Raw genomic sequence first — 27,851 nt, 5'->3', positions numbered from 1 at the left:
GGGTATGTAAGGGCGTTCATTTTAAAAAATGGAAAAGCTTTTTGAGGAATATAAACATTTTAAGGTAAAAAAATACATGATGTGATTTAATAAAAATGTGGGGGAAATGGAGTATTATGAATAAGGAGCTGATACGTTATTGGAAAGACACAGGGCAGCGTGAGAGCATAGAAACCATGAATAAGTGAGGAATTCCAGTTTCTGGCAGCTATAGGCCATTCAGTGAAGACTGTTTTGCCATAAAAATGAGAAAAGGGGGGGAAAAAAAAAGCTTTGCCACTAAAACCCAAACCCTAAAAGGTATTTAGGCTCCTACCATCCATTGAAATCAATGGATGATATGAGAGTAAAAAAGACCCCTGAGATCATCTGAGCCTGTCTACATTACCCACCTCTCTCTCTCTCTCTCCCAGCCAGCTCTAGCAGCTGCAGGATGGCTGGGGCTAGGCTGGATTTTTCAGCAGTGTGGCAACTCCCTTCACTAGGCAGTCAATCTGCTTTGCGGCGTGAGGAGGACTCTTTACGGTGGTGCGTCGGCCCTGGTCCGGGCGCGCTTTACGGCTCCGCGGCGGGGGGCGGGGAAGATGTCTGAGCGGGCTGATCCCCCGGCGGCGGCGGGAGCGGGGAGCGAGATGCCGGCCAAGAAGCAGAAGCTGAGCAGCGACGAGAACAGCAACCCCGGGGACCTGTCGGGGGACGAGAACGTGAGTCGGGAGCGGGGCCCCCCGGGAGCCGGGGGTGGGGGGCCTGGAGATGGCAGCCCGTTACTGGGGGGTTCCCCACCCTTAGCACGGGGAAGCCCCCGACCCTGGGGCCTTCTCCTCCCGGGGGGGTCCCCACACGCCTCCCAGCAAGTATGGCAGGGTCACCCCATTATCGGGAATTGCCCCAATGTCCTCCCTTATCCTGGGGCCTTTTCCCGGGGGGATCCCCACACTCCTCCCAGCAGGCGGGGCTGGGGTCACCCCATTATCGGGAATTGCCCCAATGTCCCCCCCTTATCCTGGGGCCTTCCCCTCCCCAGGGGGATCCCCATATCCCTCCAAGCAGGTATGGCTGGGGTCACCCCATTGCTGGGGAATCTCCCCAAATAGCCTGTAGCTTGGAGCCTTCCCCTTCCCCGGGGGGGATACACGTCCCTCACAGCAGGCTGGGCGGAGAGTACCCCCTTAACTGGGAAAACTTCTCAAGTAGCTTGGGATCTTTCCCTTAACTGAAGGGTCCCACCATAATATATGGGTGTGGGGAGGTGGGGGACCCTACAGCAGTGAGGAGGTTCTGGGATTTGTATTTTAGACTGCATCCACGGGGGGGGGGGGTGGAGGAGAAGGTCCTACAGCAGAGCCCTCCTTCACCTCAAAATAGTGATGGGGAAATTTCTGTTTGATGCTCCCTGCACTCTAAATAGGGAGAGGGTGTTTTAGGTCTCAGGGGGCTGAGGAGATACCGCATTCCTAAATAATTAAGTAAGGTGGGGCTGGGAGTTAGGCAGGCACCTCTGAGGTAAGGTGTGGGAGGTGTAGAGGTAGAGATTTTATCATTTTATAGTCTGGTTAATCAGTTTCTAGTAAAACATCTTAAAATGGAAAAAATAAAACTGTGCGCGTGCTGTGTCTGTTTTTAAATCTTGTACTGTGGAACAATATGTTTTGCAATATTCCTACATACATGTAGTCTTTTGGTGAAAGGAGACTCTATTTGAGAATGTTTTTAAATTAAAGTTATTACAGTGGAAGAAAACTCCACTTTTGTGCAAAAATTTATCACCAAATATGTGCCACTAAAGACTGTCCTAACATAAGAACAAAACAAAAGCAAATGATTGGCTGCAACAGAACTGCTGTATAATACCAAAAGAATGTGCTTAAAATGATAGAATTATACAAGCCAATGAGATTCATACCTAACTTGTTATAAATTTTTTTCTTTCTTTTGCTTTTGTACCGTAAGTTACATTATGGTCATTCATTCACACAATACAGTTTGCAAGTCTTTTCTGTTAGACTGTTAAAATTAAATTCTGAGGTCCCAATTCTGCAATGAGCTGTGGTGTTAGATTTCTGCAACTGTGTGTAATCCATTGGAGAACAGAGGCTTAGTGATATAGTCTTCTATAAAGGTGAAGTCCTTAGTTATTGTATGCATATACAATATTTGTACAGTGATTTAAGTACCAACCATTAAGATCTCTGGGCACATTTATGTAGTTTAAACTCTGAAATGATAGGATACAATACTAAAAAGTCCTGTGTGTAACCCTGGTTGGTCACTTCTGCTTTACCCCTCTTTTTCTCTACATACAGGCTCCTGCCATGTCAAAACAGTAGTTAAAATAAGTCAAACTGAGAATATGTGAGCAGATGGCTTTGGAGGAAGTAGCTGTGAAAGACTTAAATGAAAGAGGGCTTGGGGCAGAAAGGGAGAGGAATCCATTCCAAGAGGTTTCAGAGTAGCAGCTGTGTTAGTCTGTATCCACAAAAAGAACAGGAGTACTTGTGGCACCTTAGAGACTAACAAATTTATTAGAGCATAAGCTTTCGTGGACTACAGCCCACTTCTTTGGATGCATATAGAGTGAAACATATATTGAGGAGATATATATACACACATACAGAGAGCATGAACAGGTGGGAGTTGTCTTACCAACCAAGAGGTAGAAGCAAAGTAAGGGAAGGGAAAATTTTGTGGGAGGAAAAAAGACAAAGGGAGCAGTTGGGAGAGAGGATTGGGTGGAGCAAGAATATGGAAAGAAGCAGGACCAGAGCTATTCAGACCCCTGAAGGTAAAGATAAAGAGATTGAAACCTGAACAGATGAAGAGAATAACTGCATCAATCCCCCATCCCCCACAAACTTCACTTCTTCCTCTTTTCATCCACTCAGATTTCAAGCACCTTATCTTCACCTTCAGGGGTCTGAATAGCTCCGCTCCTGCTTTTGTCTTCACATTCTTGTTGCCTCCAGTGCTCCACCCAGTCCTCTCTCCCAACTGCTCCCTTTGTCTTTTTTCTCCCACCTTTGGCTACCTTCATTCTGCTTCCAAACCAGCTTTTTAGGGTATGTCTACACTGTCCATGTTATGGCAGTGCTGCTGCAGCAACACTGTGAGGTGGGCAGTGTAGACATGCTTTATTGCTGGGGGAGAGCTCTCCCGGTACTTAAAAAAAACCAAAAAAACCCACCCCTAACGGGCGGCGATAAAGTTTTAGCGTTGAAAGTGGCAGTGTAGACACAGCCTACATAGGCTTAGGTATGTCTGTGCTTGAAACGCTGCAGCTGACTGTAGCACAGTAGTAGTGTAGACACTTAGGGCTTGTCTACACTGGCAATTAACAGTGCTGCAACTTTCTCGCTTGGGTGTGAAAAAACACCCCCGTGAGCACAGCAAGTTGCAGCGCTGTAAAGCACCAGTGTAAACAGTGCCCAATGCGAGGTGTTTCAAAGGGAATGAACAGAACAGGCAGTCATCCATCCCTTGTACACTCCCAGCTTCTGGCAAGCAGAGGCTTGGGACACTCAGAACATGGTGTTGCATCCCTGCCCATCCTGGCTAATAGCCATTGTTGGACCTATACTCCAGGAACTTATCTAGTTCTTTTTTGAATCCTGTTACAGTTTTGGCCTTCACAACATTCCCTGGTGAGGAGTTCCACAGGTCGACTGTGTGCAGAAGTACTTCCTTTTGTTTGTTTTAAACCTGCTGGTTATTAATTTCATTGGGTGACCCTTAGTTCTTGTGTTATGTGAAGGAGTAAATATCACCTTCTTATTCACTTCCTTCACACCAGTCAAGATTTTATATCATATCCAGTCGCCTCTTTTCCAAGCTGAAAAGTCCCAAACTTTTAAATTTCTCCTTAAATGGAAGCTGTTCTATACCCCTAATATTTTTTGTTGCCCTTCTCTGTACTGTAGCTGTGCTGTCTGGAAGATCAGTGGAAAAATCACTTGAGATGGAGTTCCTACAGCAGTGGAAAACCCCCTTCTGTCACTGTAGTCTGCGATTTATCTATGGAGTTATAGCTGCGGCCTATGTTGCTATAGCATAGATGTGGCCACAGCTTTCTCCCTTTCTGCCCCAAACCCACTTTGCTTTCTCCAAGCCCATCTGCCCACACGTTCTTAGTATGAATTAATGTTTTAATTATTTTTTTTTATGTCTAGAGTCAAATCTTGCAGTTCCTGTTAACTCCCACTGATTCCAGGTATCTGTATGGTTGCAGAGTGCTTCCTAGCATCAAAAAGCAGGCAGACAAAACTGACATGTAAAGGTGTGCTGAGAGCCTGTGTACTACAGCAAGTGAAGATAGTACTGTATCTAACCAAAAAGAACAGGAGTACTTGTGGCACCTTAGAGACTAACAAATTTATTAGAGCATAAGCTTTCATGGACTACAGCCCACTTCTTCGGATGCATCCGAAGAAGTGGGCTGTAGTCCACGAAAGCTTATGCTCTAATAAATTTGTTAGTCTCTAAGGTGCCACAAGTACTCCTGTTCTTTTTGCGGATACAGACTAACACGGCTGCTACTCTGAAACCTGTATCTAACTACTTCGCAGGGAGTCTTGCCTGAGTAAAGATTGTGGGATTTGGTCTTTGCTAGTGTAAGCTCAGTGTGTGTGCGGGGGGACTTTGTCTTCTGTGTTTGTAAAGAACCAGATTTACTACATAAATCCAGGTTTCAGAGTAGCAGCTGTGTTAGTCTGTATCAGCAAAAAGAACAGGAGTACTTGTGGCATCTTAGAGACTAACATATGTGTCTCTAAGGTGCCACAAGTACTCCTGTTTTTACATAAATCCAATGAGAATACTAGTGAAAGCTGCACATAAGACCATCTACATTGTCTTAACTCAGATATACTATCTTTGCTTGCTGTTGTACATTGGCTCTGAATGCACCCGTGTGTCAGTTTTGCCTGCTTGCTTTCAGATGTTACCAGGATTATTGCGTATTACAGAAAACATAATTTTGAAGTATCTATAAAATGTGTGCTTTACAGCTCATAAAGTTTGTTAAAATTTTAACACTTGTTTGTGAGGTATAGATGGGGGAGGGGGAAAAGCCTCCAGTTAGTGTTGTTTTTTTCAGTTAACCGTTCCAGGGAACTAGCAAGTGTGTGTTGTATTTTTGGTTGTCTTTGTGTTTCATACAACACATACTTTTAGTGGTTAGTTTAACAGAGTGCTGTGGGGTCAGCTTGAGGATAAGGAATAACCTGAGGACTTGGGTTCTCTGGCTTACTGAAGAATAGGCTCACGATGGAGGAGAGAGGAGGAGACCACTTTATCCAAGAATCACAAAAGAGGCTTCTTGGGGACCTACACTTAAAAATTGTACTGACATAGCTCTGCCAAGTAGATTGTGATCATGTAATATTGCATAAACTATACTGGAATAAGCATTTTTATACCAATATAACTACATCCACACCATACTGACAAAATCCTACTAATGCAGACAAGGCCTGTTTTTTGACAAATCCACTGAAACTAGAATTTCCTTAAGTTTAGTGGGGGTAGGAAGAGAGATGGCATTAAAGACCACAAACTTCCTATGGCTCAGAGCCTGTGAGGGCGGGCAGTCAGCCTTCCCCTGGGAAGCTGTCCTTCAGTGACAGAGATTGCAAGCACATGCGGTATTTTTGGGTACCATATTGAATTTGTTAATGTTCTATATATCTGCTGGGCCAGGGACTTTATTCAGTTCCATGGGGAGGAGGGTTACCATAACTCCTCCAGGAAGTAAAATTGTGGGGGGTGATTACTGCAGTCCCAGGGATTGTAAACAATTCAAGAGGGGTACCACTCCCTGGGTTGGTTTGTATATACTGGTTCAAATGGGTATCAGAAACCCAAGGAACCAAAGAATTTCTGGCATAAAACAGAGTTTAACCTAATATGGGTGGGGCGGGGGAGACTTCTTTCCATCCTAACAAATGGACCTTATCTTTGATCCAAGGGGGCCCCCGAACACTGCTACATGTTGGTAAACTCCCATTCAAAGGTCCCTGTGCAGAGAAAGATGATGGTCTCAGGCCTCTAGACTGAGTGTGCCTTCTTTGAGAAGAGCGCGGGGTCAGGGAGGTAAAGGTGCAGTTACACTGAAACTGTGCCCCATTCTATGGGGGGAACATGGAGGTAGGGTGACCAGACAGCAAGTGTGAAAAATCGGGACGGGGGTAGGGGGGTAATAGGATCCTATATAAGAAAAAGACCCAAAAATCAGGACTGTCCCTATAAAATCGGGGCATCTGGTCACCCTACATGGAGGGATGATTCCCTCTGAGTTAGATGATTCACTTATGACGTGGCTTTCAGAGGTACTGAGCTGCTGCAGCTCTTCAGTGGGAGCTGTATTTGGTCAGTACCCTTGGAAAATCAGGCCGTTACCGTCTGTCTTTTGTGTCTGTTTAGCCCCACAACACCTCTGAAGTTGCTTAATCCGTTACTGTTTTGTATTCACTTTTATTTCTGAATACTTATTGACACCATACAGAAGACAGCACTCCTAGGAAAGCTACATTCCTGACAGGAGTTAATTTATAATAATTCTTTGCACTCAAATATTCTTTTCATTATAAATATCTCAGCAGTCTTTACAAGCATTGTTTATTCCTGTAAAATGCCTGTGAGGTAGATAATTACCATCCCTTTTTTTTTTAAGACCATTTCCCTGCCCTGAAAAAGTTTAGTTTCTATTTCTTATCTAACCAAATTCCATGTGATGAAATGAGAAATTGAGTGTCATTTAGTCTCATTACAGATAGCAAATTTGTTGGTAAGAGTAGGAGGCTAAGCAATGAAAATGTCCCCCTGCTTCTGGAGTTCTTCTGGAGTCTTGCAGTTGTCTGGTCTCTTTTTGACATATCTGAATCAAAAAAATTAAAGGGCTAAAGTTTCTGCCTTTAGAAAGGGTACGTCTGTACTTGCCTCCGGGTTCGGCGGTAAGCAGTCGATCTTCTGGGATCGATTTATCACGTCTTGTCTAGATAAATCGATCCCGGAAGTGCTTGCCGTCAACACCGGTACCCCTGCTCCGCGAGAGGAGTACGCGGAGTCGACGGGGGAGCCTGCCTGCTGCGTGTGGACCCACGGTAAGTACCTTGTAGTTCGAACTAAGATACTTGGACTTCAGCTACGTTTTTCACGTAGCTGAAGTTGCGTATCTTAGTTCGAACTGGGGGGTTAATGTTTTTTTTTTTAAAGTCCTTGTGCAGAGAGTATTCCTATTGGTGGAAAAAAATGTAAAAGCAGCTAGTTTTCCATTATTTGGGTTTCTTAAGTTAGGTACTGATATCTACCCATTTTGTATATTTTCAGGATGATGCTGTTAGTATAGAAAGTGGTACTAACACTGAACGCCCTGACACCCCAACAAACACTCCCAATGCACCAGGAAGAAAAAGCTGGGGAAAAGGAAAATGGAAATCCAAGAAGTGCAAATACTCCTTTAAATGTGTAAATAGTCTGAAGGTAAGGCTCAAATAGATGAGGTTGGAAACTAGACACTAGTTGTGGTGACCACTTTGATTTAGAGACACTATCAAGTCTGATATCTCAACTTTGCTCATGCTTCAGAGGTGATCCTTTTTCTCCCTTTCTCTGTCCTTCCAAGCTAATTATGCAATATTGGGCAGATACTATCGTGATGAAAACCACAGAAATAACCATAATTAAATGCTGTATATGGAGTGGAGATGTCATTCATGATCCCTAGGGAAATAGCTTATGCCATGTGGTATGAAATATATTTTACCCATCTTTGACCTATACAAAAGTGTAACAAGACTACACTAAGAGTGAAAAATCACCAAAACAACTTAAAGGAATGGAATCTCACGTTATCTTGTAGAGATGTGTGGAGCAGGATATTTCTGCCTTCCTAGACTTGCTTTCCATTACTTTTACTGTTTTTACACATTTGCCCTCAAGGAAACCATGAAGTGTGTCTATTACTCACTGCTGTAAATTTTAAACACTGTTTTGACTGAGTCTGAAAAACCACTCTAAAAATATTTTTTAAACACTTGTGTAGGAGCTCCCTTAGGTGTAGTTTAAATGCCAAGAAAACAAAAGTACAACTTTCCAAATAAAGCAAACCTTTATTTCCTGTTTTTGTGCTTTTATATATATATATATATATATAAATAATATTTTTTACAAATTAGTTGTCAAAAGTCCCTTAAAAATGAAGTAAAATGTCTTTTTTGGGGGGGTAACTATTTTGAGAGCTCAAATATGTATAGACATAAAGGTTAAGCAGTAAATAAGTGTGTGCTGGGATGATTTACAGCATATAGATAGCCTATGGGGCAGTAGGTTTTTCTGAGAAAACAGTAGTTTCTTGATGTAAGTTGTTTGAGCTGTTCTGACACATTGCCTTTTAAAACAAAATACTATTTTTATTTACCTTCGAAAACCTCAGCTGAGCATTGTATGATTTTCCTTGTAAGAGTTAATATAATTGCAGATACATTTCTGCTTTTCCTAAACTCAAACTCAGATTTGGACAGATGTATTTAAACAAACTAACCTATTGTCATGATTACATGGCTAGCTGCACCCTTTGTCCTCTTCCTGGTGTCTGAATGACTGAAGTCTTGTGCCTTTAGCTCTTACCTGCTTCAGAGTGGTATTTTGCAATTTTCCCACTCTTTCAGTAGGACCAGGACCAAACTGCCCTGTGTGTACCATTCATTTCTCACCATGCTGAGATCTGGGCACCTATTTTCTTTCCATGGCAATCTGTGACTGGTGATATTGACTAGTAGCCTTCTTAAAAAGAATATATTTTCTATAGCAGTTGGAGCAAAGTTTTAGAAAAAAAAAACAAACTGATTTTAAAACAGCCAACTTTTATGCTGTATCCCATAATGGTGACCTAGGCAGGATTAACGACTTCAGAGGTGAGTTCCTGTGGAGGTCTTTGGCTGTTTTCTGTTTCCCTGTCTCTCTCCCTCCCCCAGCCACGAGAGTGTCTGTTAGCCCTTTTATTGTACCATCTTCTGTTGGTGAAAGGGATAAGCTTTTGAACAACAGAAGCTCTTCAGGACTTGAGAAGGGCTCTGTGTAGCTTGAAATCTTGTCTCAAGTTGGTTCAGTAAAAGATATTGCCTCACCCAGGGACCAACACTGCTACAACAAAGCTGCAAACAACTAAACAGTGTCAGCTTTTTTTGTTCTCCAGGAAGCTATTTCAAATATTGGTGGCCTTTGGCCTCCCCCTTTCCTCTACACTGGTCAAACCAGTTCAGGGGCCGGACTAGAGTTGTCAGCACTAATTGTTCTGGTATTGTTTCTTAATACCTTCCATTTTAAGGTCATTAGACGACCATCATGACACATCTCTTGTCTGCCTGGGCTGTTCCAGATGGTCTCTTAACACCATGGCAGTGGCAGGCCAAAATAGTGTTAATAAATCTTTTGCCTTTTATTAAAGAGCACCCCCGTGTTTGTCACAAAAAAGAAGATAGGCCTGTAAATATACATGTATCTTAGTAATATTAAAATCGTTTTTCTCACTTTTATAGTACCTTTCATTTGAAGATTTTAATCCACTTTGTAAGTGCTAACTTCCTAGGCATATTGTGACCTAGGTTAGTATTGAAGTCATTTGTAGCATGGCTTAACTAAGGGTGTGTCTACACTTGCTAAGTTTTTTGCGCTGTAAGTTTCACTGGTGATAGGGAACCGGTGAAAGTAAAGCGCTGGTTTGTGTACTCAATTCCTCAGGCATCAGAGTGTGTTTACATTAGCAGCACTTCCATCACGGATGAGAGTAGCGCTCTAGGGCAGCTATCCCACAGTGTAGCTCTCTCCATTTTGACGATAGGTCTTGTGGGAAGGGGGTGGGGGGGCGAGCAGAAGGCATTCTGGGTCCCTGCTCAGTGCCCCATGTTGCACTGCTTCATGTCCCAGCAGCCCTATTACTTCCTTGTTTCTTTTGCGGCATTTTTTAACACTCTTGGCTGTCTGGCTGCTTTCCCTACCACATCTACAAGCAGGAATGGATCCTGCACTGCTGTCCACTACTCTGATAGCTGTCACTTGCACATCATGCATGGCAGTGTAGCTAGTCTTAAACTTGCAAAGAGAACTCCAGTCAGAAATGCCTGATGAGCTGCTGAAATGGAAATAAGACCTTGGCTACACTTGCAGGTTAGAGCATATTAAATCAGCCCCAGTCGCCCTAACTCCTGAGGTGTCCACACTGGCAAGGCACTTAGAGCGCCTGGACTCTGCAGTTGGAGTGCTCCTGGTAATCCATCTCCACGAGAAGCATAGAGCTTGCTGCGCCCCAGCTGAAAAACTGCTGTGATTGGCCTCCGTTGAAGTCAAGTGTCCACTCTTGTCATTGTTTGCAGGCATGCGGATATCCCCTTTCAAAGCTCTATTTCTCACAGCCAGCCTGCTTATCTGGGACAAAGCAAACCATTACCGTGGAATGCTGCTGCCCCGAGGCAGGTGGGGTATATGTGTGTGTGGGGGGAGGAGGGGGGCAGATGTCTGGGTTTCCCCCTGCTGCTGTCTGAACTTACAAGACAGCATGCTGACACACTCTCTGCCCCCCACAACACACTGTCTCTCCCCCCACATACACACAACACACTCCGTGTCCCACTCCACCCCTCTGCCCCCATTTGAAAAGCATGCTGCAGCCACTTGCACACTGGGATAGCTACCACAATGCACTGCTCTCTGTGGCATTGCAAGAGCTGCTAATGTGGCCATGCCACTGCACTTGCAGCTGACCATGTAAACACACAGTAGTGCTTTCCCTGCTGCTGTCTCCGATGGCTGGTTTAACTCCCAGCGCTCTACATCTGCAAGTGTAGCCATGCCCTAAGTAACATTTGATTGCTTTTAGCATTAACTGAGGAGCTGAACACTGTGGAATGGTGTTTTTGGGGCTAGGTAAAGTAGCTCAGAGTGGTGGGATCGTATCATTATGCATGTCTGGGATGATGACCAGTGGCTTCAAAACTTTCGGATGCGGAAAACCACCTTCATGGAACTGTGTGCTGAGCTTTCCCCAGACCTGCGTCACAAGGACACCAGACTGAGCTGCAGTCACTGTCAAGAAGTGTGTGGCAATCACATTGTGGAAGCTGGTGACTCCAGACAGCTACCGGTCGGTTGCGAACTAGTTTGGAGTGGGGAAATCGACCATTGGTGCTGTGGTAACTCAAGTATGCAAGGCCATTAATTGCATCCTATTGTGCAAGACCGTGACTCTTGGTATTGTGCGTGACATTTTGGATGGCTTTGCAGAAATGGGCTTCCCTAACTGGTGGGACCCACCTTGGCACCGAGTGCATAAATTGTAAGGGGTACTTCTCCATGGGTTTTGCAGGTGCTAGTGGATCATCATGGGCATTTCACTGATATTAACGGTGGATGGTCCGGGAAGGGGTACGATGCACGTATCTTTAAAAACACTGGCCTTTACAGAAAGCTGCAAGCAGGGACTTTCTTTCCAGGTCAGCGGATCACCATCGGGGAAGTGGAAATGCCCATTGTGATCCTGGGAGACCTAGCTTACCCATTGATGCCATGACTCATGAAGCCATACACTGGAAACCTAGATGTCAGTAAGGAACATTTCAACAACAGGTGCAAGTAGGTGCAGAATGGCTGTGGAATGTGCTGTTAGAGGTCTTATTCCTTCACCCACTCACTTCCCTGGTCCTTCTCGCATGAACAAAGAGCAACAATACCCACGGTCCACAGGTGCAAACAATTCGATGTTTATTGGGGTGAACTTCCAGCAAGCAATGATTCCAATTTCCTTCCTTAGTGTCCCCCTTCCCAGCTCTGACACCACAGAGCCTTGCCTGTGTCCCTCTTCCCATTCCCCCCTTAGCAAAACATGATTCCAATTCCCCCATCCCCATTCCCTGTTCCCATCCCTCCCCTTACTTCCTGATTGACTGCAGACTATATAATAAAACTTGAGTTCTGCTTAGCTATACCATAACCAATCATTTTACTGAAATTGTAACTAACCAATCCTAACATATTGTAACAGGATTATCTAACCAATTATATCCCACCACCTTAATTGGTTTACACCCAACAAAATTAATTATACAGCAGGCAGAAACAATCACAGAACCAGACAGGGAAATGGGCACTACAGTGATAGAACAACAAGGAAATGAGGATTTCACATCCCAGCTATTGATAAGTTAGTTCTTGCCAGACAGGATGCGATCAAACTAAGTTTCCTTTAAATCTTCTAGGCACTTCCCTTTCTCTGGAGGTGATAGACATTATCAGGACAGGATCGTTTCCTAACAGCCCAATAGCACCTTATTTCAGTGTGACTGGTTTGGGATGTGAGGATGTGACCATACGCTTCCCAGCTTCTGGCTGCCTCTGCTGCCTAGCCAGAGGCCTGAGCCTAAGACTCACAGTACGAGAAGACCCTTACACCGGCAGACAGTGATTTTGATTCTTTCTTCTACACCTCTATAACTAGCTAAGTGATAAGAATAAATTCTTAAGAAGTATAGGCCTTTGCAAACAGGCCTGCACATCTATATCCTAACATGTGCATTTGGCCATTTGAAAGCACGCTGGAGATGTTTGTACAGTAGATTGGAAACGAGTACGGAAAATATTCCCATGGTTATTGCGGCGTGTTGTCCTTTACATAACATTTGCGAGGGGACGGGCGAAAGGTTTACCCATACGTGGAGTGTGGAGGCTGAATGCCTGGCTGCTGAAACTCAGCAGTCAGATACCAGGGCTATTAGAGGGGCACAATGTGTGGCAGTTAGGATCTGGGATGCCTTGAGGGAAAAGTTTGAAAATGAAAATCATTAAACTTTGTTGCTGGGCTTGGGAAAGGAAGCGTTAACAGCATGTGCTGTGCTACATGGCGGTTCTGTCTGTAATTTCAGTGAAGATGAAGTGCTAGTTGACTTGTAGCTGTGATGACATGTACAGAAACGTGAACACACAAATAAAGCTTGCTTCTTTTTGAAAATTTTGTGCTTTTATTTTAAAAAAAGAGAAAACACCATATGCCCATATATCTATCCTCAATAATGGTGGGGGGCCCGTATACCTCACAGCTGTGTATAACTCCAGCTGTTGTTTGACAAGCTGTCCTGGGGCTTTACAGGGGAGGGGTGGACGTCCGTTTACCTGGCGTCAGAACAGCGGAGGTGCTGGCCAGAGTGGTCACTTTTGGCACTGTGGGATATCCTCCTGAGGCCAAAAGGTGTTTACACAGGAAGAATGTATCTTCACTTTCATATCACCGCAAAGAGAATAGCGGTAAGAACTGTATGCCTGTCGAAGGTGGTTTTCTTTTTGCGGTGAAACTTCTCAGTTTCCTTGCAAAAAGTCATTAACAAGTGTAGACGCTCCCACGGATTTTGTGCAAAAAAGGGATATTTTGCGCTTTAAATGGCAAGTGTAGACATGTCTTAAGGCTTTATTCTAGAGCGGTGGTTCCCAAACTTTAATAACCCGCGAACTCCTTTCACGAAAATATCAAATCTCGCGAACCCCCTCCTAAAAACGAATATTTCCAGGGATTTTCTCCCTTACCTGAACATAAATGATAGAAGCAGTGATCTTGGAAATAATGTGGGTTTTTTATGACCCTATTTATTATTACATTATTAATGTAATTACTTTATGAAAACGGCAACACGCTTCCAAGATTTCACCTCTGTAGCTCATTCCACTTCGATTAAGCCTCCTACATGTTTCATCAAGGAGTACCAGACGTGAAACAGCTTGAGGATGTTTACGAAGCCAACTCAAATAAAGAGTTCCTCCCACAAGCATTTGGGACTTGAGCAGTCCAGGCAAAAAACGCATGACTACAACAAAGCTTAAACTTGTTCTGCCAGGAAGTCATGGTTACTGGGCTCGGGCTGTCGGCCCCTGTGCCTCACGGGGCTTCTGTTGCCGGCCCCCACGGGGGTTGGGATCCTTAGGGACGGCTCTGCCCCCCCCCCCCCCCCGCCAATATGGACACAGTTATTCCAGTATTGCTTTTTGTCTATCCCCATAAGGAATAAGGTATGCTGATAAGGCCCTTTATACTGGTATAACTGCATCCCAACTAGGGGTTATATCACGATAACTATTTGGGTTTTTAAAAAAAAAATCACACCCCTAACTGAAATAGTTATACTGGCACAAAATTTGTGTGGACCAGGCTTTAGACCCAGAGGTTGCTTTGCCCAGGATCACAAAACAAGCAAGTAGTCAAGCTGCAAATAGAACCAGTACATAAGAGGTGGGGTTTTTTTTTTCCACTTCGCCTTTAAAGCTTTGAGCAGAGGAACACATTTTTATCTCCCCTGAAGATGAACAAGTTAATGTGCTGTGCTACTCTTTTTTTTTTTTTTTTAGAGCAATTATATTGTGTCAGAATATATAAATGGCTATAAATGTAGTGCCCTTTTATATGAGAAGAGGTTGGACAAAAATAGGTTCCTTTTGCCACAAATCATGAGTTTCTGAGAAATAATGTCTGGTCTCCATTCTCTCACATGTTTCCTTGACCTTATTTTTCCTTTACAGGAAGACCACAGTCAGCCATTGTTTGGAGTCCAGTTTAACTGGCATAGTAAGGAAGGAGATCCATTAGTGTTTGCCACTGTAGGCAGCAACAGAGTGAGTATATGCTCATTTTTGTCTAATCATGTTGCCTCTAAACGTGGTTCTGTTTCTGCGTGCAGTTTCTTCCTTCTCCAATCCAGTTACCAGTGTTCAGTATTTAAAATACCGTGGTGGCGTTTTGTATTCCAATTTTCAAGGCTGTAAATGCCTGCAACTTTAAAATGGGTGAATCCAATGGACTGCAGTGTGATGGTACGCTTCAGCGGTTTGAGAATAAGGCTCATATTTTACTAAAATTTCTTCAGTTGTGTAGAAGTTGGAATATCTATGAAAGGGAGACACTAAAATTCTTTTCAGGTGAAGTGTTGGTTCTCAGCTGTAACAAGTTTAAAGGGCTAAGTGATGTACAGCAGGATGAAAGAAGCATCTTTATTGGTGTCAATGTGCCAAGTACTGATAGTAAGTAAAGATTAGTGGCCTATGTGAGATGAGTTGATGGATTCTTGGTGAACAGACCTTCACTTAGCAGCAGCCTTAAGAAATAGTTAACAGAGAGCACTGCATGAGTTGCTCTGAATATCTGTTTTATGAGTAAATAAGAGAACTTCATTTTTCCAAGTTTGTCAGTGCGGCAGTTATCACAAACACTAACTAATGTAGAGGAATAAGTAACAAGGGCCATGGTTCTTTGCAAAGAAATTAAAGCAGACAATAGAATGACTTGTCAATATCGAATAGAAGTAACAAGTTAGGTTAGCGCTAATTGTATTTATTTCAGGGTATGGTATAGCCTGTCAGCAGCCTTCATCCCTAGGAAGTGCCACCATGAGGAATGTTTAAATAAGTCATTTAGTCTGATAAGACACATGAATGCTTTTCCATCGAACCACTTCCACATTCCGCTAAGGAACAGATAGTAGATGGGACTTGTGTGGTAAAAGAACAAGACACCCTTCAATTTGCACAGATGAATGTGAAAATCATATGCCATATTGCATGAAACTAATAATCCATTAAACCTTTTTTTTCAGGTTACTTTATATGAATGTCATTCCCAAGGAGAAATCCGTTTATTGCAGTCTTACGTGGATGCTGATGTATCCTTCTAAAGCAGCTGGTCATAAAATGGTTTTTTAGTAGGACTAACGTGAGAAACATTTGTTTATTCCCTCTTATACTGTCTGTGATAAAAAGAACAGAAATACTTGTGGCACCTTAGAGACTAACAAATTTATTTGAGCATAAGCTTTCGTGGGCTACATCCCACTTCTTTGGATGTCTCTAAGGTGCCACAAGTACTCCTGTTCTTTTTGCAGATACAGACTAACACAGCTGCTACTCTGAAACCTGTCTGTGATTAAAATACTGTAAACACCTGTTGATAATGAACATTCTTCACTTCAGATCCAAACTCCTGCCTGTATCCCACAAATTTTAGCTTTACTTTTCTAATATTACAAATGCAGAATCATGAAACATGTTATATAAAACATTGTTAAAAAGATTCTACATAATCTTATGCCTCCCAGCGCTAACACTTGTATAACAGGTTTCATGTTTGTAGCTTCTACAGTCTTCTAGCAGCCCTATGTAGTAGGTAGCATTCCTATTTTACTGCTGGGGCCAAGGTTGGAAATGGGAATTCCTGGCTTCCAGTCCTGAGCTTAAACCACTTACATGGCAAATAAATTATTGTCTCACCTCCATTTTAGTCATTTAGTCCCACCACTTGAGTCCTTTTGAAGAAGAAATTGCTGATAGATCAGAGGGCATTTCAGGTGTATGGTGCAGCTTGAGGAAGCAAAAAGCAGCAAGGAGAGAAACAAGCACAGGAGAGGGAGTGGAGTTGTAGAAAGCTTAGAAATCAGAATAAATGTTAATCTGCTTATCTTTGGTCATATTCTAGTGAGCTTTTTTGCAAAACGGCAACTGTGCTTCTAAACAAATGTATGAATACCTTATTCTCTCGAAGGAAACGCTACAGCTGCTTCTGTAGTCCTTAACATGGCACTTATTAGGCAGATGAGAACTTTTATACTTGTGCATGGACCTATGATAGCAATACAAGTCACCCTCTTCTGGCTGTGGCTGGGTCAAGGGGTATTATTAGAATAATTAATCCCATTACAATGCAGTGCATAAAGGTGAGTGGTCACTGCTTCGAACTGCAGATTGTATCTATTCTAAGTATCTCAATGTGAGAGGGGGAAATAATTTTATGTTTGAAATCTGTTCTAGCACTACGTGGGTCATGGAAATGCAATCAATGAACTGAAATTTCATCCAAGGGATCCAAATCTCCTCTTGTCTGTAAGCAAAGGTATGAAAGTTTTAGCTTCTTATTTTTTTGTTTAGGAACCATCTACTTAATTTTTTTTTTTTTAAATACCATGCAGGTGTTCTTAGGGTTTAGCTACTCTCATTCACACCCATCAGAACACAAAGATTAATGTGTGACACTTTAAGAATTGAGGTGGACAGGATGGGTGAGGTAGTATCTTTTATTGGATCAACTTCTGTTGGTGGAAGTGACAAGCTTTTGAGCTTCACAAAGCTCTTCTTCAGGTCTGGAAGAGATAACCAGTGTCAGCTCTTTTTCCAGATCTGAAGAAGAGCTCTGTGAAGCTCGAAAGCTTGTCTCTTCCTCCAACAGAAGTTGGTTCAATAAAAGATGTTACCTCACCCACCTTGTCTCTCTCATATCCTGAAACCAACTTTAAGCATTGAAACTCTAAAACAAATTTACTCCGTTAATTTGGATTTGTGTGTGGATGAAACCCATTGCCTGTATTAGACATAACTGCATCCATTAATGCCAAGGGACTGTAAACAGTGTCTCTGTAGACAGAAAGAAAACATCCATGGTTAGGTGTGACAGTTGTGCAAACCATTGGGCATTGATGGAGCTTTGTGATTATCATTTAAACTTTTTATATGCTGAGTTGTCCTGCCATCTAGTGGTGTTGGTTACATGGTGCACACTACTTTCAGTATGGAAAAAGAACAGGAGTACTTGTGGCACCTTAGAGACTAACAAATTTATTAGAGCATAAGCTTTCGTGGACTACAGCCCACTTCTTCGGATGCAGACTAACACGGCTGCTACTCTGAAACCTGTCAGTATGGAAAAAAATTCTTAACTTGATTCTCCTGTCACTTACACGAGTATAAATTAGGAGGAAGTGAAAGGAGAGATGGTTCGTATGGTCTTGATTAGACTATCCAACCAATCATAACCTCTTAAACTTGACTAACTTAAAGCAAGACTGTGTGTTCACAAGAGTGACGTTTTGCAAGTGCTAGAGTTAAAAACTTATTCTGTTCTAAATGCAGAACACCCTACAGTTGTGCAGTGTTGTGAATGAGACTTCAAGAACAAGAGTGGAGAAACTGAAAGTGATTCCTGCAGCTTTGTGTATAGTGTGGTGTAGCTGTGCGAACCATAATTTTTTGAGTTTATTTTATTTGTAATTAAATAGTTTGGAACTTTAAAGAAGGGAAAATCATGCAGTCACACTATTGTATGATCGTTGGATCAAATTCGGCCTACCCGACAATGATTTGACAGTGGTAGCGATGGAGGGCCAAGAATTTCTTGGCCACTTCCAATATAGATAAGGAGAGAGTCGGGGGGAGAAAGGGGAAGCAAAATGCAACTAGTCTGACATATTCATCTTATATTGTACTGTACTTTAGTGGAACCATAAAATCTTCTTTCAGTTCTTTCTAAATCTGATGTTTTTAAATGTCAGTGGCTCTTCATTGAAAATTGGCACCAAATTCTGTCTTATGAAACAGCTAGACATGCCCTGCTGACTTCAGTGGAAGTTGCATGTAATTTATGGTCCATTTCTGCCCTCAGTCCACAGTGTATTAAAAGTCTTTTTTTTGGCTTAACAGAGCACAAAATAATAGCTGAATAATTTAAAGAGTGAAAAGCACCCTTTTGTCCTGCATACTTGGATAACTCAAATGACTGAAAAAGAACAGGAGTACTTGTGGCACCTTAGAGACTAACAAATTTATTAGAGCATAAGCTTTCGTGGGTTACAACCCACATCCGAAGAAGTGGGTTGTAGCCCACGAAAGCTTATGCTCTAATAAATTTGTTAGTCTCTAAGGTGCCACAAGTACTCCTGTTCTTTTTGAGGATACAGACTAACACGGCTGCTACCCTGAAACCTGTCAAATGACTGAAGGGATTTTTAGTGCACACTCCAAAATATAAAATCATCATTGAGCTGAGAATGAATGAGACATTAACTTTTGGCTGAAATGTATTTTTCCTTCCCCTCCCCTGGGAAATGGCTTAAGGCAGGGGTGGGTAAACTTTTTGGCCCGAGGGCCACATCTGGGTTGCGAAACTGTATGGAGGGCTGGGTAGGGAAGGTTGTGCCTCCCCAAACAGCCTGGCCCCCCACCCCCCATCTGCCCCCTCCCACTTCCTGCCGCCCTGACTGCCCCCCGACCCATCCAACCCCCCCTGCTCCTTGTCCCCTGACCGCTCCTTCCCAGGACCCCCCGCCCCTAACCCCCCTGGGGCCCCACCCCTTATCCAAGCCCCCGGCTCCCTGACCCCTATCCACACCCCTGTCCCCTGACAGGCCCCACGGGACTCCCACGCCTGTCCAACTGCTCCCTGTCCCCTGACTGCCCTCCAGGATCCCCTGCTCCTTATCCAACCCCCGCCCCCTTACCATGTCACTCAGAGCAGCAGGAGCTCGCAGCCTGGCTGGAGCCAGTCGCACTGCCTGGCAGGAGCGGCGGACCAGAATGCTGGCGGCGCTGTGAGCTGAGGCTGTGGGGGAAGGGGAACAGCCTCCCCGGCCGGGAGCTCAAGGGCTGGCTTTGCCCACCTCTGACTTAAGGCCTGAAAATAGGCTAGGTAGGAATTCATCATTAGAATGAAAACTTTCTCAACCATACCTCGAGTAGTGTTAAAATGATACTAACATTCAACTGAAAACAATTTTTTCTTGTAGTAATGGAAGAACATACTTTTCATGCATTATAAATGCTACCGTGGGATTCCTGTTCTTGAAAGAGGTGGCTACATTAACTTTATTCAGGTACAAATGGATGATAAAGGTTAACCTGTCAGCTTCTGTGTTTTTATTCTAGATCATGCACTGAGACTGTGGAACATCCAAACTGATACGTTGGTTGCAATATTTGGAGGAGTAGAAGGGCACAGGGATGAGGTCTTAAGTGCAGTAAGTGGAAATCTGTAGGGTAGTGCCTTCAGCCTTATGTACGGGAATCCCAATCTCTCTCTCTCTTTGAATCATGTTTAGGCTTAAATATTGTGCCTAGCAAACCCAAAGTACATGAATTGAACACTTTTAAAAACACATTTAGGCTAATATAATTCTAAGATTACACAACATCAGCACTAAAATACTTGCCAGTCCATTAAAAACTGGACACCTGCGTCACTCAAACTCAAGAGAAACTGGATATTTTGCAACATGTCCTGAAGGTAAATAAACTAGGACGCTGTGGGATTAAAGAGTGGTGCTGGAGGGAAATGGGAAAGAATTGTTCAAAGCCCTTCACTATGAACACCTTGTTCTAATGAATGCCTCTAGGAACTGTAAGTATCCCAGTTGACCTCACCCTGTGATGAGTTCTCTCAGCTAAGAGAAACTGGTCAATTGCTATGCTAATGTTTAAAAGGTTTAGTTTTAGTAGGTGGTTGGATGAAGCAACCAAAGTTTAAAATAGCTTTATCTTTCAGTTTTTGCATTTATAATGTATAGCTTAAAGTGTGAAAGATTGCATAGCTTTTCATGGAATAAAGATACAATTCCTACCCTGAAGACCTTGCAGTCTAACGTCCTTATCCTACCTGTGCTTAATTTTACAGATGTGAGTGATTCCTTTTGACTTCTGGTGGTAGGCAGGATACAAATATCTTAAGTAGGCTAAAGATGAAAGAAAAACAAACAAGCCATAGTGCCAATTAAATATTTTAAATCTCTAAAATATTTATAATTTTTCTGTAAATTTGCAACCATATTTAGAATAGACTTCCCACTATCTTATATTTTAAGTGGATAAAATTGATTATATAAAAATGTAATTAATTTTTTAAACAGTTTTATTTTTACAAGTAAACCTATTTAAAATTTGAAATTATTACATGTTTTAAGGCCTAAATTTACTATAATCTGTTAAAAAAGGATTAATATTAATCAATACATGTTTGCAGTTGCAGTTTTAAAGAAAGTCATAGCGTTGAACTGGTGGAAGTCACTGGCTAAGCACCTAGAACCAGAATTTGTTGAAGTGCTACACCGGCTTTTGATAGCAGTAGCTTCTTCAGGTGTAGAGAGAATGTTTTCTTCATGTCAGGTTGTTCAACTAGTCCAGTTCAATTCACTAACTACAGATAGTACTTCTTTTGCTTTAATAAAACAGTTAGCTTTAACTGCAAAACATGTTATGTTTTGAAAAACTTTTTTTTTCTTGTGTAACCAGAACATTTAAGGTAGTTTTATTTAACTAACAGAAATCATTTTGAAATGTTCTCTTGTGCATTTAATTTGAATTTTAACTTCCATCCAAATTAGAGCTTGACACAATTCACAAGTAAAACTTAATCATCTTCTAGTAAATAAGAAATGCATTGTTCATTTCTTATTATTTATTTAATTAAGAAATATAATACCTTAAATAAATGTATGTAGATACACCATACCTTTCTGGTCAGCAAAAAGCACCAAATTTAGTGTAAAGGCTAAATTTAGTTGTGAATCAACGTGTTTTAACAGTTACAAACAGTGAAAATCAACCTTTCTCTATGAAAATGACTAAAAAGTACAAATGCAAAATGAGATTAAAATCAATTATTTAAATTGCTTTGATTTTAAAGCAATCCCTCCTGGGGTCTCTTTTTTTGATACTTGTTTAGAATGACTTACAGTACACACTCTCCTGTAGATTCACCTCTCAAGTGATGCAGTTATTGCTTCATGCCACCAAAACCTTAATACCTATTTCTGTCTTGTACTTTTGATGTATACAAATAATTTATCTTTGATTACATAAATGTTTCTTGGACACTTGTACAAACTTTTATTTGGGAGACCCAACAAACTTTGCATAATCCAAGCATCACATAACTGTGGAGTTTATTTTTCTGTCTACAAAAAAACTTTCAAAGGTGACTTAGTGTTGAAAGACTTTGCACAAGTGAGCTTTAAGGATGAATAGAATAAAAAACCTGGTGCTTTCATCCACAAGAGAATATAGTCACACTTACCACAATTCTTGTTTTGGCCTACAGTAGTATACTATTATTTCAGTACTATTTCTTTAGTAATTAAGGACTTGACACAAATTTCACATTCAACATGGTTTACATGTAAGATGAGCTTTCAGTACTGCCCTGTCCTCATATATTTCTTAGTCAAATTGTACACACAAAACAAAGGAAAGCAATAAAAAATATGAAGGGAGAGGAATGCATAAGGAAGGAAAAGCCTTACATTAATAAAGGAAACAGTGACTTAACTTTGTTATGTCTGCTTACTTATGGCTCTGTTTATGTACAGATATTCAAATGTTATTGGTATGTAACAAATATCTAGATAGAATATTTGTGCTAGAAACAATCATTTGTCTTTGGTCGTTTTTCACATAGAAACATCCGTATTACCATAATGAATCAGATAAGCGGTTCTTCTAGCCCAGAAATGTTGCTGATATTGGCCAATACTAGATACTTCAGAAGAAGATGCAAGAAACCACGCAGTGGACAATTAAGGAATAACCTACCCATATAAAAACATTTTCTTAACCCATGCCACTTGCTGGCTTATGCTGTGACGTATAAGGGTTTATATCCTCTTAAAATCATTTTTTGTTCTGTATATTGTAATGGTGGATGGCCCTCATTTGTGTCCAATCCTTTTCTAAATTCTATTATAGTCTTTGCCTCACTTAAATCATGCGGCAGTGAATTCCACAGGTTCTATTTTGGGGAAAACTAGTCTTCAATTTGTTGTCTTTCAGCTTCATTGAATGTTCTCTTGTTTTTGCATTCAAGAGAGTAAAATAGGCGTGCCAAGATATGATATCTTTTACAGGAAGCAGGCTTAAATTATATTTAATACTTTTCTATTTTAAAATATGCTTATTTAGCTTGCTCTCTAGACTGAAAATATGACTTAAACGTATTATGCATCTAGTGTAAATAAAGAAGAAAATAGAATCAGTGAGTTAGTATGCTGAAACTTAACATTGAGAGCTTAAAGCGGACTCTTTTTGTGTAGGATTATGACCTTCTTGGTGAGAAAATAATGTCCTGTGGTATGGATCACTCTCTGAAACTCTGGAGAATCAATTCAAAGAGAATGATGAATGCCATTAAGGAGTCTTATGAGTACAATCCAAATAAAACCAACAGGTAAACACAATCTTGATATCTATTCTTGGATATATCTACTAAATCCGAATCTTCTCAGCAATGGCACATATCAGCTCCCGCTGTAATGAGGGAGTTTTTCCATTGACTTGGGAATTGTCAGTCCCTAAATTGCTCTAGAAGAAGGCTTCTCTTACTGATATGTGGTGCCAATAGAGTTCTGTTTAATTACAGGTCCTGACACTTATTTAAATAGTCTGACTTCTTCCATTTATGCGTAACTATAAGGTGTTTGGAATTGGTATTTTAATACAGTTCTAATTTCTGAAGCATCTATATAAATCGGGTCGGCAACCTTTCAGAAGTGGTGTGCCGAGTCTTCATTTATTCACTCTAATTTAAGGTTTCGCGTGCCAGTAATACATTTGAATATTTTTAGAAGGTCTCTTTCTAGAAGACTGTAATATATAACTAAACTATTGTATGTATGTAAAGTAAATAAGGTTTTTAAAATGTTTAAAAAGCTTCGTTTAAAATTAAATTAAAATGTAGAGCCCCCAGACGGGTGGCCAGGACCTGGGCAGTGTGAGTGCCACTGAAAATCAGCTCGCGTGCTGCCTTCGGCACGCGTGCCATAGGTTGCCTACCCCTGATATAAATATATATCAGCAGCCTTCCCTGTCCCCTCGAAGTTTTATAGTAGGGTAACAAATACACATCAGAATAATTGACTAGATTGTAGTAAATAGTTCCTTTAAATTCTGAAAGTGAAAATAATACAAATTATTGTAATCAGTAATTTATTTGGGGGATATAGGGCAAAAATGCTTACACAGTTGGAATGACACTTGAAATTTTCAATCCTCCAGTGATCCAATCTCTCAGAAATATGTTGATTTGAATAGACAGTTACCCTTCAGTTACACTACTAGCAAAATTTGTCCTTAATATTAAGAGAAACTAACTCATGCAATTACCTGTTTGTACTAATCCTAGTGTTGAGTAGCCTCCAATTTGTGAAATAAAATGAGAAGGATCTAAAACATACTAAACACATTTTACAATGGGACTAATATTAGAAGTGTGCCTTCTTCTTAATGTTACCAAATCTTAAATGGCACTTCAGACAAAACAAGATCCTTAGTGTGTTCTTACACATACCTTGTCAAAACATTTTAGATTTTGCTTGAAGAGTGTTGGGGGCTGAAGGAATCCCAGAAGTTGCTTATGTTTTAACACGATTTGAAGTGTTTGACAAAGGGATTGCTGAATTCCTTTAGAGCTAACATATTGTCTTTCCAGTGCCTCCAGCCCTTTCTCTCCCCTCTCACCTCCGCACACATATATTGGGACCTCAAATAATTCACTGATGATAGTCTTGTTGTATTTACCTTACAGATAAGTTTCTGAAATGTATGCCTCAAATTATTAGACACAGTAGAAAAGGTTCTACTGACAGTTATAAATTAACATTTTAGTGTGTGAAATTTTTTTTTCCCAAGTGCCTCTTTTTGCCCTTCTTGATATGACTGACTTTTTTTTCCCACAGGCCTTTTATTTCTCAGAAAATTCACTTTCCTGACTTTTCCACCAGAGATATACATAGGAACTATGTTGACTGTGTACGATGGTTAGGAGATCTAATACTTTCCAAGGTAAAGTGTCTGCTGTTTAGCCATATTGTTCAAGGTTATTTGCTTACATTCAGGGCCTTAAACAATAGTTTTTGGGTGAGAGTGGAGTAGAATGGGGTGTTTTTCTGCTGCTTTGATTTATTGGCCGGAAAATTAACTTACTGTGCAATGCAGGGTGATTTTTTTTCTAAGTAGATTGTGAGTTTAACTAATTGGGTTTGGGTATATAAGCATCTTACATTAAAAATCTATATAAATTCTTCTAGCAATCAAAGCTCTAATAAAAGTATATCCGAACTGAAAAGCCAGGATTCGGGTGGAATGTTCATTAGAGAAAAAAGCAAGACTGTTCATTTCTGGGAGTTCACATAGATCTTGCAACAAAAAGGAGAAATGAAATAGGTGCACTAAATTGGAAAGTCTACATCATGGAATGATTTTGACTTGTGTTGAAACATTGATAATGTTTGCTCTGCAAATATTGGGCTAAGACCCTATCTACTCTGAGACTTAGCTCATTTCTAGCAAGAAACATGTTTGGAACATTACTAAAATTCTTCAAATTTGCATGGAGACAGAACTAAACCTCCCTTTTGTGTTTGAATTGTCCAAGTGCACTTCGCTCTCACTTCTTTGGCAATTAAAGATCATTGGCAAGTAGCTTGGGGTGAGCTGGCTCTGTTTGGACTGCATGGTATAAGATCTGTGGATAAATAACTAAGGGCACGTCTTCACTGGCAACGGTAAAGTTCTCCCAGCGCTCTAAAAAAATCACCTCCACGAGGGGCGTAGCTCCCAGCGCTGGGAACGCGGCTCCTAGCGCTGGTGCACTGTGTATACTGACAGCGCTGAAACTTGCAGCGCTCAAGGGGGTGTTTTTTCACACCCCCGAGCAAGAAAGTTGCAGCTCTGTAAAGTGCCAGTGTAGACAAGCCTTAAGATTCCAAGTGACATCCTTGATTCTTTTTCTTCTTTTTTATGTACTTGAGGGTAATTGTACAAGAAGTTATCTATCAAATTTATAGTTGAAAAAAGCATGGGTGGTGTTTGGTTTTTTTTTTGTTTTTTCCCCCCCCCAAGTAAGTGATTTTTTTCTTACTCTTCCCATAGTCTTGTGAAAATGCTATTGTGTGCTGGAAACCTGGCAAAATGGAGGATGATATAGATAAAATCAAGCCCAGTGAGTCAAATGTGACTATACTGGGGCGATTTGATTACAGTCAGTGCGATATCTGGTATATGAGGTTTTCAATGGACTTCTGGCAAAAGGTAAGAGTGAGCTTTGCACTTTTTGCTGTATTTGAAGAAGATCCCAGTTTCGGAAACTGAAACTCTTCCCCGGTTACATATTTAGATGCCTTAATGGTATATGAAGAAAAGTTTTCAGCTTGCATGAGCTGATGTGATGGGAGGCAACATGGTCTGGAGCAAGGAGCTTAGTATTGGCAGTCAGGACTGCTAGACTTCAATCCTGACTCTCCATTGGTGATATTGGGGAAAGATTATTCAATCTTTTATCTCCATTTAACTGATGAGGAAACTGAGGCAAATACATAAGAGACATGAGTATAGTGTGGATCATTGGCTTTATAGTGATTTGAGTATGTGAAGTGCTGTGTGTGTGTGTGTGTGTGTGTGTGTGTGTGTTAGTGTGTTATCAGTCCTACAGGCTTTATGAAGTCTGGCTTCCGTTCTTTGATACCATATTTTAAAGTATCTATATTCTCTTGTTTAAAGATGCTTGCATTGGGCAATCAAGTTGGCAAACTTTATGTTTGGGATTTGGAAATAGAAGATCCTCATAAGGCTAAGTGAGTATATATAAGTTTCTAAACTCCCCTAGATTCCTTTATGATACTGAGACATGGAGTTGGGGCACTTGTCTTCTTTACACGACTCATACTCTTCAATGGTGGTAGGGCACTTTCCTTTTTACTTTACCCATAACACAAACTCTTGAGTGGTGGTAGCCACACCTTCAATTCTAACTTTTACAGTGAATGAGCATTTTGACCCTGTAAAGTTAACATTATTATTTGTATTACAGTAGCGCCCAGAGGCCCCAGTCGGGTTGGGGCCGCATTGTGCTGGGCACTGTACGTAGATACAGTAAAAGAAAGTCCGTGCCTCGAAGAGCTTACAGAGTAATTAGGAGGAAAGTTTACAAAGTAATTGAGAGGAGACTTACCAGGTGGGTGTGGCGCACAATGGAAGGGGGAGGGGAAAGGACTAGGGTAATAGTAATAGAAATATAGTTTTATAGGCTAGCTACGTGCATATGACTTTTCAGTTGACCACCTGTGCCTGGCCAGGTGACCTACTGAAGAGTCGTATATGAGGTCTTCCTGGAGATCTTGCTATCTTTCATCACCCAATTACAATACTGTATTCCTAAGTAAAAATTACGTATGGTTATTACAATAACCTACCTAAGATGATCCACTTTCAGTAGAGCTTTATGAAAATTGACCTTGGGTGGAGGAAGAAATTGCAATGAGAGAGAATTAATTTCCTGTGGGTTCCAACGGCTAAACGAGGAGTACAGAATACACTAAGGGCCCAGCCTTGCCAACCTTTCCTTTGTGAATGGGGTTCCACTGGCGTCAGTCAGATAACATGTTAAAGTTCTGATCCAGCAAAGCCCTTACTCACAAGTGTAATAGCAAATGCAGACTTAACATTGCAACTAAATTATTTCTTTATTTGTAGATGTACGACACTTACCCATCCTAAATGTGCTGCTGCCATTCGACAAACCAGTTTTAGCAGGGATAGCAGTATCCTTATAGCTGTTTGTGATGATGCCAGTATCTGGCGCTGGGACCGACAACGATAAATTACTTTTTTTTTAATTAAAAGTAGAAAATACATTGGTTTACAGTGTAACCTGTTAACTAGCTTCTACTGTAGTTGCGTTTAGAATAGTTTTTCCCACTGTTCAGTTGGCCGGAGCTGAACTTAGTGATGTTTACATTCTTTGTACTGTTGTCCTGCTCAGACTCTGGTGCTTTCATTAATAAAAAATATTTTTGTAAAGCTTTATGCATTGTCCACTTCAATTATTTAACCAAAATGAATTTCATGATTTCACTGTGACCTGTAATGTTGTTTTACATTGTGTATAGCTGGTACATATCACATGCATGTTAGCTGTGTGGTAGGAATTGAGTATACGTGAGATTGCAGTCTTCCATGTGTGCTTTTTTTAAAAAAAATAAATGTGTTTTATATGATTTTTAAAAAAAGGAGCGTAATGTAGCTAC

At 41.2% G+C, this 27,851-nt stretch overlaps 1 protein-coding gene across 2 annotated transcripts; it reads left to right on the top strand.

Annotated features, from left to right (window-relative positions):
- The first annotated feature begins 527 nt into the window (after nucleotides 1-527).
- EED (embryonic ectoderm development) lies at nucleotides 528-27,628 on the top strand. 2 transcript variants are annotated; one of them, XM_024107506.3, is made up of 13 exons: nucleotides 528-704; nucleotides 7,321-7,473; nucleotides 14,548-14,640; nucleotides 15,618-15,683; nucleotides 16,605-16,730; nucleotides 16,825-16,906; nucleotides 19,708-19,799; nucleotides 22,863-22,996; nucleotides 24,504-24,609; nucleotides 25,699-25,857; nucleotides 26,326-26,399; nucleotides 26,636-26,779; nucleotides 27,298-27,628. In XM_024107506.3, exons 1-13 carry the CDS (start codon nucleotides 585-587, stop codon nucleotides 27,422-27,424), a joined length of 1,476 nt encoding a protein of 491 aa, XP_023963274.1. In that variant the 5' UTR covers nucleotides 528-584; the 3' UTR covers nucleotides 27,425-27,628. The 2 variants fall into 2 exon arrangements, with proteins under 2 accessions (XP_023963274.1, XP_005287587.1); XM_005287530.5 differs by lacking the exon at nucleotides 26,636-26,779.
- Nucleotides 27,629-27,851: the final 223 nt, after the last annotated feature.

Source organism: Chrysemys picta, chromosome 1, assembly GCF_011386835.1.
Source record: "Chrysemys picta bellii isolate R12L10 chromosome 1, ASM1138683v2, whole genome shotgun sequence".
Classification (NCBI taxonomy): domain Eukaryota; kingdom Metazoa; phylum Chordata; order Testudines; family Emydidae; genus Chrysemys; species Chrysemys picta.
Note: the sequence above shows the minus strand (reverse complement) of the source record. Positions and strands in the feature narration are given on the sequence as shown.

Bases quoted from the DNA above. Each gene is read 5' to 3' on its own strand.
- EED (XM_024107506.3), top strand. From the start codon at position 585: ATGTCTGAGCGGGCTGATCCCCCGGCGGCGGCGGGAGCGGGGAGCGAG. The intron at 705-7,320 runs GTGAGTCGGGAG...GTATATTTTCAG, and splicing joins ACCTGTCGGGGGACGAGAAC to GATGATGCTGTTAGTATAGA. The intron at 15,684-16,604 runs GTATCCTTCTAA...GGCACTTATTAG, and splicing joins AGTCTTACGTGGATGCTGAT to GCAGATGAGAACTTTTATAC.